Source organism: Microplitis mediator, chromosome 7 (assembly GCF_029852145.1).
Source record: "Microplitis mediator isolate UGA2020A chromosome 7, iyMicMedi2.1, whole genome shotgun sequence".
Lineage (NCBI taxonomy): Eukaryota > Metazoa > Arthropoda > Insecta > Hymenoptera > Braconidae > Microplitis > Microplitis mediator.
In genome coordinates, this window is record NC_079975.1 from 20,449,066 (window position 1) to 20,463,480 (window position 14,415).

The 14,415-nt window shown below is 29.0% G+C and overlaps 2 protein-coding genes across 2 annotated transcripts in view; both read right to left on the reverse strand.

The window, feature by feature from the left end:
• LOC130670766 (semaphorin-5A-like) overlaps positions 1–14,415 on the reverse strand; it is a 93,140-nt gene that overhangs the window by 52,402 nt on the left and 26,323 nt on the right. Inside the window, exon 2 of the mRNA XM_057474267.1 lies at positions 7,741–7,850. Coding sequence (XP_057330250.1) covers positions 7,741–7,831 — 91 coding nt within the window. The 5' untranslated portion in view covers positions 7,832–7,850. The remainder of the gene's footprint in view (positions 1–7,740; positions 7,851–14,415) is intronic.
• Positions 11,152–12,258, reverse strand: LOC130670768 (coiled-coil domain-containing protein 43-like). Its single transcript, XM_057474270.1, has one exon. It carries the CDS (start codon positions 11,825–11,827, stop codon positions 11,219–11,221), a length of 609 nt encoding a protein of 202 aa, XP_057330253.1. The 5' UTR covers positions 11,828–12,258; the 3' UTR covers positions 11,152–11,218.

Sequence of the window (14,415 nt, forward strand, 5' to 3'; positions counted from 1 at the left end):
TAAAATTTTTGGAATTATCCGTAAACTTTTGAATAATTCAAATTTTTGGAAATATCCGTAAATTTTCGAGTTATTCATAATTTTCGATTCATCCGTGAACTTATGAATAGTTAAAATTTTTTGAATTATCCGTAAACTTTTGAATAATTCAAATTTTTAGAATTATCCGTAAATTGTCGAGTTCTTCATAATTTTGGATTTATCCGTGAACTTATGAATAGTTAAAATTTTTGGAATTATCCGTAAACTTTTGAATAATTCAAATTTTTGGAAATATCCGTAAATTTTCGAGTTATTCATAATTTTGGATTTATCCGTGAACTTATGAATATTTAAATTTTTGGAATTATCCGTAAACTTTCGAGTTATTCATAATTTTGGATTTATCCGTGAACTTATGAATATTTAAATTTTTGGAATTATCCGTAAACTTTTGAATAATTCAAATTTTTGGAATTATCCGTAAATTTTCGAGTTATTCATAATTTTGGATTTATCCGTGAACTTATGAATAGTTAAAATTTTTAGAATTATCCGTAAACTTTTGAATAATTCAAATTTTTGGAAATATCCGTAAATTTTCGAGTTATTCATAATTTTCGATTCATCCGTGAACTTATGAATAGTTAAAATTTTTTGAATTATCCGTAAACTTTTGAATAATTCAAATTTTTAGAATTATCCGTAAATTGTCGAGTTCTTCATAATTTTGGATTTATCCGTGAACTTATGAATAGTTAAAATTTTTGGAATTATCCGTAAACTTTTGAATAATTCAAATTTTTGGAAATATCCGTAAATTTTCGAGTTATTCATAATTTTCGATTCATCCGTGAACTTATGAATAGTTAAAATTTTTTGAATTATCCGTAAACTTTTGAATAATTCAAATTTTTAGAATTATCCGTAAATTGTCGAGTTCTTCATAATTTTGGATTTATCCGTAAACTCTTAAATGATTAAAATTTTTGGAATTATCCGTAAATTGTCGAGTTATTCATAAATTTACTACTAATTCAAAAATTTTTTTTTTAACGACTAAAAATTTTGATATTGTTTCCAATACTTCAAATTTGTATCAGAGGTAAAAATACAACTCAGATCCGAATCTACGAGATGATTACTTTTGGTTACCAAAAACAAACTAAGCTCACTATTAAATGAAAATTAAATATTTGAATGCTGATCCAAACTTTGCATTCGCGCCAAATATTTCAAAAAGTTACGAATACTTGAAATCTATCAAATTATTCGATCCTAATAGTAACAGTCGATCGATTCGATCCGAACACGATTCGCACACCTCTAATTTTTATTTATTATTTATATAATATATAATATATATATGTAAAAGAGACTTATGAGTTTAACCTTCTGGTTAGTAAGCGTTAAGAATTGCAAATGCGTAGGCTACATGTGGTACTGTTTAAGTACGCCTAGATGAGGCCTCACAGCATGCCACAAAATGAATTCAATAGAACATACTACTGTACTAAGAAATACCTTACTTACTTACTATATATATAAGCAGACACGTGTATTAAACATCAACATATGTAGTGGGTAAAAAAATCTGCAATGCATGTGGATATGCTTGAGATCTCTCTAGACATTGCATGCAATCCATAGTCACAGCATCAGCTGAAGACTTTAACAAGAGGCCGAGGTAGAAGTAGAAGCTGAAGAAGAGGAACAACAGCAACAAGAGCTAGAGATAGAGGCAGAGGCGGAATAAGAAGGAGCACTACAATAAAGAGAAGAAGGAAAAGGAGAGTGGTTTAAAAGAAGACTCTCGAGGATAAAATATCCAGGTGATTTACAGCTGTACGCAGAGATTTACTACTCTGTCAGCAGTAACTCTGTCTAGAAGAGGTGCGTATGTTCGAACATACGTTCTCTGTACCTTCATCAGTTAACTATTTTAGCCACTCCCTTTTATTTCGTGAAAATTGTCATTGATAAATTCAATTTTACGTTCGTTGATTCACTCGATTTATAATTGAATACAATAAATGTAATTAAGGGAGAGGAATTTTTCAATTATTTATTGACTACTTCGATACTAGTAATTTATTCACTTTTTTTATTTGAAAAAAATTCATGCGCTGGACGAGATTCGAACCGCTAACCTTTAGGTAATTGACAGAAAAACTAAAGTCTCTTTTTAAGAATGAATATATCGAAATATATGAGACTGAAATTTCCTGAAATTCTGAGTATGTGCAAAATCAACATGAGTTCATGTGAGTATTTTGGGAAACTTTGGTTATGGGTCAGGAAATCACACCAGCAATAATTAATCAAATTAATGAATTCAAATTATTCGAATTCAAAATTTGGCGCGAAATAGTTTAAATTCAAACTTCTTAATTTTGGATCCTACTCGACAAATTATGAGATTATGTCATAATTTAGAGAAAAGCAAAGTTGGAAAACAATAAAATCTAATACAAAGTAAACACTGCAGCAGTGGATGGGATTCGAACCGCGAAACTTTAGTTTTTCTACAGAAAAACTGGAAAGTCTTTTTTTTAATTATGAATACATCGAAAATAAATAAGACTTTGAAATCTTTTGAAATTCTGAGTATGTGCAAAATCAACATGATTTCATGTGAGTATTTTGCAAAACTTTAGTTACGGATCAGGAAATCACACCCGCAATAATTAATCAATTCAAATTATTCGAATTCGAAATTTGGCGCGAAATAGTTTAAATTCAAATTTCTTAATTTTGGAACCTACTCGACAAATTATGAGATTATGTCATAATTTAGAGAAAAGCAAAGTTGGAAAACAATAAAATCTGAAAATAAAAGTGAACACTGCAGTAGTGGATGGAATTCGAACCGCGAAACTTTAGTTGATTTACAAAAAAATTGGAAAGTCTTTTTTTAATTATGAACACATCAAAAATAAATAAGACTTTGAAATTTCCTGAAATTCTGAGTATGTACAAAATCAACATGATTTCATGTGAGTGTTTGCAAAACGCTGGCTATATGTGAAGAAAACTCCCTCAATAATTAATCAAATTAATGAATTCAAATTATTCGAATTCAAAATTTGGCGCGAAATAGTTTAAATTTAAATTTCTTAATTTTGAAACCTACTCAACGTTATGAGATTATTTCATAATTAAGAGAAAAGCAAAGTTGGAATTCAATGAAATCTGAAAATAAAGTGAATACTGCAGCTCATGCATACTATTTATTATGATTATTGTTATCATAATTAAATTTTAAAACAACGATAGTATGCAGCGTGCCACATAAATGATTACATATGCACAAAGCGTCCAGTCAACATCAACATCAACAAAAGCTTATTTACTATACACATGTTATCTTTTAAGGAAGCATGGACAGCAGTCCTTTGTCCTACTTTTCATTTATTCTATCTAAATAATTCTATTCAAGATTTAATATTTCCTATTTCTCATATATGTAATAAAAACACATGAAGATAAAACAATATCGCGAATCATAAATCTGTCGATTGGACAATTATCAGTAATTAAAAATAAATAATTTATGTGCATAGCACAGAATCTATTAATGTTTCCGCAACAATTTATTTATTATCGAAAAAAAACATCGTTTACTCTCATAGTATCATAAACACTGTACTTTCTATGTGTGCAAACAAGTAATAATTATATCACCCTAAAATTAACTTGTGAATGTTTATGCTCATATACTTTAAACACTTTTAGATATATATATATATATATATATATATATATATATATATATATATATATATATATATATATATAAGAGACGGAATACATGCGAAGCTAAACTATTCGTAACGTGATTGGCTAAAGGCTCAAAATTTATTCATTAAAATGAATAAATATAAGAAGTGAAAATTATGGGATGATAATCAGAAGTTAAAATGAAAAATATTTAACCGATCAACATACACGGAAAAAACAAATTTCGTTCTGATAACAAAAGACGGGATAACGAAAGATTTTGTTATAATGACAAACATGATAAGCTTACGGTAACAAATCAATTTGTTACAGTAACGAATGAATTTGTGTTGTAATTAAGAAGTCGATTTGTTATGAGAACACATGATGTTTATTATAATAATATCGTCGTATTTTAAAGCTGACATTTGCTACCGAAAGTAATCTTAACTTATGATTACAAAAATTTTTGTTAATGCTACAAATTCACTCTGTTACTTGAACAAATCAGTTTTTCTATTGGAACACGACAGTTTTGTTACAGTTACGAACCATTGCTTGGCCCAACGAAGAATTTGCTAGCATTACAAACACATTGTAATCCCAAAGAATGCTTCGTTATCCGTATATTAAGGCAGAATTTTGTTACCGTAAGTTATCTTATCTTGTGGTCACAAAAAATTTTTTTCCGTGTAGGGGAGGGAGGGGCAAAAGGGGGTACTTAAGGAAATACCAAGTTTTCGAGGACTCAAATACGCTAAATCTTTTTTTTTACTGATATTCAAAGTAAATAGGAGAAATTTTCAGTTACCATTGAAAAAAAAAATTTTTCATTTCTGCGGCAAAGTGGGGTACCCCCTAAAAAAGGAAAAAAAAAAAATTTTTGGATTCTAAACGAATTTGATTAAGTTGAATTTTTTTTTAAGTAATTTACATGAAGAAAAATTACATTTTACGTGTTTATTGGATACAAAAGAAGAATAGAAATTTTTAATAGTTTTTATCATAAAACAAACGTCATTAATATTTTTCAACTGACAATTGATTTTTGAAAAAGTTTATCAAAAAAAATTCAAAGTAACGCTTGATTATATTTACAGAAGTGATTTTGGAATGTTTAAAAACCATTTAAAATAGAAAATTTTTTTTTATAAAATTTTTGGGGTACCCCGTTTTGCCTACCCTACCCCCTTTTGCCCCCCTTCCCCTATAGAGGAAATGTCTAGACACTTTCCGGACACATGTTTCTGTGAAGGATCTAGGCTCAAAAAAATTTTTTCCTCCAGTTTCATCGAAATACTTAGAATTTCCATACACTTTCTACAGATTTTCTATAGACTTTCCATCGAGATGACTGATAAATTACTGACTGAAAACTGACAAATAACCAATTTCAAGTAGCGAAGTTTACAAGCATGAAGATCATTGGACTTTTAAACTTTAGGTGAACCTTCAGACGCCACCGTCCATCTTACGGCTTTAAATAAATTATATTATAATTGATTGAAATATTTTATTATGTGAAATTAGGGGTTTTGACAAATTTTCGACAGGCATCTATCTGGTCGAATGTCTCCGAAAGTGTTCCGCAAGCGTCGAAAATTTAGGTCTAGTATTTTCTATTATTTCACATCAGAGCCTCAAAAATAATGTGGGATGATAATCAGTAGACAGAACAAATAAAAAAGTAAACGATCGATACACAGAGGAGATGCCCAGGATCAGGACATGTTTCTGTGAAGGATCTAGGACTCAAAGAATTTCTTTCCTTCAATATTCGATAAGAAAATGGAGATAAAATATATGCTAAGTCTCTTCTCCAAACGTCTGATCGGCTAAATGTATACAAAATTTCCACAACATTATACATTTAAATTAAGATATGAAGAGCGACGCGCGCGCGCAACATTAGATCTAGTATATATAATGAAACAAACAGAACAATTATATAAATACAACAAAATATCATATATATTTAACTATTAAAAAAATTGAATAACAATGATAATAATATGTGATATCAAATGATCAGCTGTGTGTGTGCATATAGCTCGGCAGCATTTAATAACATCGATTTAGAACGGTATTCTGGTACAATAGACGTGACCTCAAGTGTACTCTGGTCATCGATGATCGGTATCGACTGTAACTACGTCACGCGGCAGCTAAGAAAGACCGAGAAAAAGACAGAGAGGGAGATATCCGTTTGTTTTTTACTGATAAATATTATGAGGATGAAAAATGTATATATATATTCATGGATAAATATGCAGATAGAGGAATGACTCAGTAGAGATATCCTTTAAAAGGCATCCGGATCGTTAAGAAATTATCGTTATCGAGATATTAGTATGCATTTTAGAGAATACAAATAAATGCTATTATTTTGTAGAAAGTATTATATTTTTATATTTTTTTTTGCTGTAAGTAAAAATACTTTCTCTGATAAAATATTTGCATTAAATTATGATATCAATAATAAAAATATGAATATGCAAAAAAATTGTTTAGAATAAAATTGTAATATTTTTAAAATAAATTTGGTCTTTTTACTTTTTTAGTCTACTCTAATTTATTTAATTGAGCTCGTAAAATTTTTTATTTGCGCGCATTTTTAAAAGCTGTCACAGAAATCAGTATGATTGAAATTTTTCGAAGTTAACTGAGAATTTTTTGAACATTTAAAAATCGAATTTTCAGTTTTTCAAATTTTTTTGCAGTCATGCCGATTCCTTCATAATTTCATAAACTGATATTTAAAAAATATGAAGTTTTTCTACTAAAAATAGTCCGAACATCTGTCAAAAAATTGAAAATTTTAAAATTCGGTTCAAATTTTCGTGGTAAATTAAAAAAAATTTTTTTCAATATCGAATAGTTCAAAAATTCGATTCGATCCGAATTATTTGCGGTCTTATGTTCCAGATTTAATTCATATATATTTCTATTAATTTTTTTTTTACCAACACAATGAATAATTAATTAATAAAATTACAGCCTATTAATATTTTAGAAAATTAAATCTTAAAAAAAAATTTAGGTTAAAAGAACTCGATAAAAAGTAACAAAAAAAACAAAAATTATACGAATAGCTTTCACCAAGAATAGTTATCATATATAATGTGTATAAAATCATAAATTGTAGATGAGCGAAATGACTAAAAAAAAAAAACTATGAATGAATAAATAACAAGTACAAGAACAAAGTAGATAGTCAAGCGCATTATCCACCCTGTGGTCTCTCTAGGATCACCGATCACCAGGGGGCTTTTTCCATAAACCGTATAAATATGAACCATCTCGTAATACGATGCGCGGAATGAGATTTCGAATCAGGTCGCGCACAAAACGGTAAATATGCGAGTTCATTAACGCAACATGGGTTTTCCGTAGTATAGGTTTTAAACCGTCCGGTTTGCTCCATTTACACTTTAACCATCATCATATCAAACATTAATATGAATAATTCGATAATAAATATATAATAATATATAAGATTAATTTTTTTTACAACCGATCGTAAATCCCAGATAAATAACCGAATGATGAGAAAATTCTAGTGCAATTGGAGAATTTTCATGATTCGCTGGGAGTGGTCATATATATTTATACATATATATGTATATATAGTGTGGCCTTTCTATAGAAACTTTTTCCTGAGTTGAAGAAGTAGAACACAACTGCTAAGTACTTAAGGAAGAGGAAAAGATTAAGAAGATGGAGGTTAAGGTGATACTTGAAAAGATGAGGGGGAGGTGGACACTTTGATCGACGACGATCTTCTGTCTACTCACGCATAAACACTAAAGTAGAAGTGATGCCTCATATCACGTATTTTTATTTTTTTTTTTTTTTGTTGTTTAACTTTTCACTTATTTTATGGGTACGGTAGAAAGGTGGGAGCTTTTATTCTTTGAACGGGATGATTGATGGAACTGAACACGAACCATCGTTTTGATCTAATTATGCATCCAAGATGTGGTAGGAACGCACGCTACAGAGTTATTGAATAATGTTTTTTAATTTAAGTATGGGACTCACCTTCATAGGAAATGTGTCGAAAGTCCCCGGTGGCTGATGCTAAGACTAAGGTGTGGAGAACCAAGACAGCTTGAACCCAGATCAAACCCATTTTGTCACGGTCTTTTTAGCTGTAATTACAAATAATTGTTTAGTTTTATTTTTACTTTATAATTTATTATTTAATGGATTTTTTTACTGACCCAGTTATGAAACCTGACCTTTTTGAGTCGAAAATATTATTTTGTAATTTACATTCGAACAAACAGAGCCGTCTGTTGAACGAGAATTACAAATTGTAAGTGAGTTATAACACGAAATTACCAAAGAAGACTAATGTAATGTAACGTTAGTTATATTGTATTAGAAGTGAACCCAAAGATAGTAATCTGGAGTTTAAATATACAAAATAACGATTTTTTGAGTGAGTGACGTAAAGTTTTCAACTAATTATTTATCGATAATTATGTTTTAACTGTACTTTTAAGCCTCTAATTTCGACGAGGTCATGAGTTTCGAAATTTATTATCATTTCAATTCCATTGACGAAATTTGGTTTATTCAAAATTTTTATAACGGTTTATTTTATTCAAATTATAAACGATTTTGCATTTTTGGAACCGCGACTTTTCAAATTCAAAAAAAGCCAACGTTTGAAAAGAGGTTGACTCGCGAATTTTCGAGAATTAGAAAATGCGGATGAAATCTATGTCTTACATTGTTTTGAAAATTTTTTTTGAATCATAGTTTATTACTGTTATTTTTTTTTGCGACGATATTAATAATTATGAAAAGTAACCTCGAAAAATTTTTCTGTGGAATCATTTTGGAAAACATGCTTTACAAAATTAGAGGTTTGATATTATAATGCCTAATTTTTTATTCATCAAACTCGATACTCAGTCCTTTGCTACGAACGCCCAATAGACCTTTGACTACAATCAGCCTAATCCATATTGGGCTTGTCAAGGTAACATTGTCCGTTCCCAAAACTAATATTTAGACATGATATAAGTAATTTTTTGTCCGTGTAATCGTTAGACGGTTAAGAATAGAGAAATATTCGATTTAAAAAAACAAAAAAAATGTTAATATACATTTAGAAATGGTCCACATTAACTGGGTAAAAATATTTAGCCCAAAATACGCCTAAAAAACTAAATTTGACCGAAATCACACCGAAACGATAGAATTTTATTAGAAGAGATCAAAAGTTGACTGAAAATACACTGAAATTTTATGACTCTTAAGAAACAGGCCGAAAATTCGCCGAAACCATAGAATTTTTATTTAAAAAGATCGAAAATTGACTGAAAATACATCGAAATTTTATGACTCTTAAGAAACAGGCCGAAAATTCAGCGAAACCATAGAATTTTATTTTAAAAAATCGAAAATTGACAGAACACACGCCGAAATCCTATTAGTCTTAACGAAAAGGCTGAAAATTCGTCAATAATTAAGTCGGCCTATTTTCGGTCGAGAAAAATTTTTATGATTATTTTGGCTTGAAATTTTTTACCCAGATACCTCGATCGGGCCAAAATTGACTATTATTATAACTGAAAATTTATCAGCCCGAGGAATTTGATTTTTTTCTGAAAATTAAAAAATTCAAAATTACGGATGAAAAACTAAGAAAACTCTATTGTAAAAAAATATGCAGCATGACCAGAACAACAACCAATTGGAAAAATTCCCATAGATGCTAGACTATTGTGCAATAAATAAAAATTTTAATTACATAATAATGCAAATTAAAACTAATAATCAATAATTTAATAAGCAATTCTTTGAAAAAGTGACATAATGCATAAAAATAATAAGTATGTTAATAAATTAACACGTTAGAGTTACTTGACGTAATTTCCTTGACATTTACGGGAATTAGCGAGTTCGCCGAGCTGAGTATGATGTAAAAAACCGACTGATACTTGCGATCATCGATGCAGAATAACTTGCCAGAGATAAGAGTGCCGTCAACATGTGATTATGATTAATCACCTTACAAATGTATACATCCTTGTAATTATTTTATTTATCAACAAATTTCGTTAATTAAAATTGAATATCATTAATACTAGCAGTAGTCAGGTGTCATAAAAAAATTATTGTTAATTAGTAATTAGTTGATAGCTATAGGTATTTATTTTCCGTAGTCATTTGGGTTTGTGACGAGAGGATATCGAAAATGGCAATGGTGATACAAAAACCGTTGGATTGAGTACAGTGAGAATAATATAAGAGATCTCGTTTAAACTCTCGCGTTTCGCCACCTTTTTTGGGCGTCCTTGCGAAACCGCACGGTATCGTTACAATATTACTCGATGGGCAATCATTTTATGCCGAGCTACAATCCTCGAGTTACATTGTGGTTACAATGTGTTACCACGCATACAACAGTTTATTTTAAATTTACTTAAATATATGTTTGTATATAAATACAGTTAAATAGCTCTTAAAAAAGAAAACAAGAGATATTTTACTTTGGATGCTTATTCTAATTTTAATATTAACATTCGATTTGAAATTTGAATTAAATATGGAAAATTCGATCTATTAATAAATTTTCGAATTATTTCTAAACTATGAGTAAGAATACCCCCATGAAAAAAAATATGTTAAAATATAAAAATAATATATTTTTAATATATGTAAAAGGATGTAATTGTCTATACATTGAATAAATTATTATTATTATATTTTTCATGTAAAAAAATATATTAAAAATACATAAAAAATATATTTTAAATAGCTAACTTTTGGCCCATTTTCGTATATATTTTAAAAATATATAAAACATACATGTATAAAAATATACGAAAAATATATTAGTAATATATTTTAAATCTATAAAAAATATAATTTTGAAAATTAAAAAAAATTATATAAACAATATATTATTAAGTTAATTAACAACATAGAAAAAAAAGTATAAAAAACATATTTTTTATATAATTTTTGTATATTTTTAAATATAAAAAAAATATATTTTTTGTATATTTTCATACATGTATTTTTTATATATTCTAAGATATAAAATATATACGAAAATCGGCCAAAAGTTAGCTATTTAAAATATATTTTTTATACATATTATATATTTTTTATGTATTTTTAATATATTATTTTTATATGAAAAATATATTTTTCTTATATTTAACATATATTTTTTATATAAATTTTTTTCATGGGGGTAATCTATGTTTTCACACAAGAGTTAAGATTTCATGTTCGAAATTAAACCAATTATTCTAATTACTTGAAACCTTGCGAAAAATTCGAATTTTTAAATTTATTTAAAAATTCGAACTATTCGCCCACACTTAAGTTAAAGCCTTAAAACATAACTATATATATATGTAAGTAACTATTCTAATAAAAAAAGTACAGTGATATGTATAAATGAAAAAAACATGATTAAGTATTTCAAAAAAATTTTATTTAAAAAAAGACTACAGACATAATAAAATTGTAATCCAGTTTCCAGAGTAAACATTTATTTACGACGCTCAACTTTCTGAGTTTTACGTTTTTCTTTTTTCTCCTCTTTTAGTTTAAGTTGTTTTTCCCGGTCTTCTTTGTCCTTTTCCTTCTTCTTCTGTGAATCAACCCTGGCTTTCTCTCGTTTTTCTTTCTCCTGCTGAGCAATGGTAGCAGCATTAACGTTTTTTTCCAATTCCCCATCACTGTCATTTTCTTCGTCCTCATCCTCGTCACTCTTTTCATTCGAAACTTGACTATATTGCGCCAAAATTGCGTCACGTATTTTCCTTTCTTCCGCAGTGTAACTTTTTTTCGAGACCGTTGCTATGTTCTGCGTCTCCAGCATTCGTGCCAAGCGAACATCTACATCTTCAGCAGGCGGAATATCGAAAGTCTCTTCGGAATCGAACTTTTTCCATTCGTCAATTATCTCAGAAACATGAGTATCGATATCTGTTGCAGTTATTCCAGATATTATTCCCTCAAGTGCTTCACTTTTTTCACAGTCGCTTTCATCACTTTCTAAAATGCCTTTAATGTAACCTCCAAATACCCCAACGTCTGTGTTTAATGACTCAAGTTTTTTAGATAACCAACTGTCAAAATTATCAATCCCAGCCATTATATAATTAGTCTATTAAATTTTATTACGAAAATTTGTTTCACTGCCAAGCGCACATGTGGTCTGTCATCAGATTATTATAATTTATTCAAAAAATAGCAAACACTTTTTTATAACAGTCTCTGAGTTCTTTGAATACTTTGCAATTAATTAAATTATTTTAAAACTTATGACTTAACTCCAATAAATTTTTTAAATTCGAAATAGGTCTGAATAAATTCAACACTTAATATTTTATTGATTGAAATGTATCCAACTGCTGAGGTTAAGAAACGGCCACGAGTCGGAAATAAATAATCATAATAATTTTAGAGTATCCCCGTTTAGAAGACGCGGAGGGCGCAATCTGTCGGCTATTTTGACAACTAATTCTTATTGTTACCGAATTCAAATTTATAAGCCACTACTTCTATCGCTTTGTGTAATTGATTCTTTAATTACCCAATTAGTCACTACTACAGAAAAAAATTTATATATATATATATATATATATATATATAATTACGTTAATGCCGATTTAATTACTGGTATATTGACTTCTGTACACAAATATATGAAGTGAAATCAATATTTTTAATATCTCACTTAGTAAATTTATTTAGTAATAAAGTGATAAATTTTATCTCCACAGATCAAGGTCTGAAAATTTTTCTTTTTCATATCGCATTAGAAATTTTTAAGAAAAATATTAAATTCAATTACACATATCAGTTTCTCATTATTGACGATTTGATAAATTTTTTTCTGCAGATATTTTATTGAATACAAATATATGTAATTATTTCGATTAAATTTAAATTCAAATTTGAAATTTCGAAAATTTCGATAAAAAATTTTTTACTGAATTTCCATAGAAATTAAAAATCAAAATTTTGAAAAATAATATCAACTTTTAGTCGAAATTTTTTTTAAGTTATTTAATGAATATTAATAATTAAGTTGATTAAAAAAATTTTTTGCTGCACTTAAAAAAAAAAAAGAAGGAGCTAAATGCATAAAAAATTAGTGAAATATTTTTATTGATTACTATCGAATATAAACTGGCGATCGAGATTAATTCATGATCGATATCCCATCATCAGTATGCCGGCGATGGTTAAGGCAATGAAAAAAAAAAAAAAAAAAAAAAACTGTAAGCACGCTATAATAAGACATGCTCAAGAGAAGAAGCTAAGACTGGACGAGTTGAGTATACGGAAGAACGGGAAGAATATAAAGAACGGAATGGAAGATCGTGTCCCAGTACGTGTGAGAATCCTGAATGATATTACTGGGAAATCCTTGCTCGCGCAAAATGTCCGATCCTTCTTACTCTATCTTAGTTTATATTTAAAACTTCTTACTCCGCGGACTCTTCTACAGTTTTATTAAAGTCAACTTAACTTTTGCACAGTAGGCTGAGTTTAGATCGATGGTAAGACCGGACTTGGTCTCGTCTCCGTCTACAGTCTGCAGTCTTCAGGACCAGAAAGACAACTAGACACATCCCGCATATATATATAGTAATGTATATATGTGTGATGAACCGCGACGGAGAATCATCGTCACAGGATCACGGCGAGGACAACAAGGCAATAGAGAAATAGCTGCGCTGGCACGGGCGCGAGTTGAATGAACTTACAAGAGTAGGCTTGATACCAAGTACAGAAGAGTTTAAGTCTGTCTTGGTCTTGGTCCCGGTCTAACTCAGTCTCGGTCTCGGTTTATAAGACTTTTCTATGTATAACTGATGATAGCTCAGCTTGTTTGCTACTCTCTGTACTCGTCTTCGTACTCCCTTACTAGGATCACAGTGTACTTGGACATGTTCTCTTCACCGCATAAAAGGCCAAGACGTGGTGACAGGTTCATGTTATTTTATATAACCGTGTATCCGTCATCATAATTTACCTCTTTTTCTTCTTCAGAATTCTCTAAATTTATATTTATTACTTTTTCGAGATAAATTATTTTTGAATTTTTAAGTGAATTTGACAAACAAGTCGAGGGGTCAGTTCTCGAAAAAAAATTTCACATGAAAGTCGCCAAAAAATACAAATTTTCAGTTTGCAGAAACGATGGGGTAAATCGGTCACTCCAAAGAGTGCGCCGTTAAGAATTTTCAGCAAATTTTTTTTATCCGGTTGTTATTTGAATTTTTTATGGAAAACTTGAACTTTTTAATTTTTAATGAAAAATTCCGATAGCAAAATTTTTTTTTTCCAAAAGTGTCCCCCCCCCCTTCCCTATATATTTTTTTTAAATTCATTTAAATGACTGAAAAATTTTTCTAATTACAAATCGCTAATTAATAATGAAGTTGACAATTAAAAATAAGAAATCATGAATTTTTTAGCCTAAGCTGCGAATAAATTTGACCATTAGAAATAAAAAAAAATTAAATGACGTCAAATAAATGAATGGGAGACTTGAAAGTATTCAGTCAAAGCGACTTAGAGCGCGATAATGAAGGATGTGAAGATACGGGATAAAAAGGATAAGAAACAACAGTTATTATATTTTTATAACCATTATTATTATTTTGACTATAAATATTTAATAAAATATATATTTATATACTCAAGTAGGTGTGGCATTGAGTATATTAA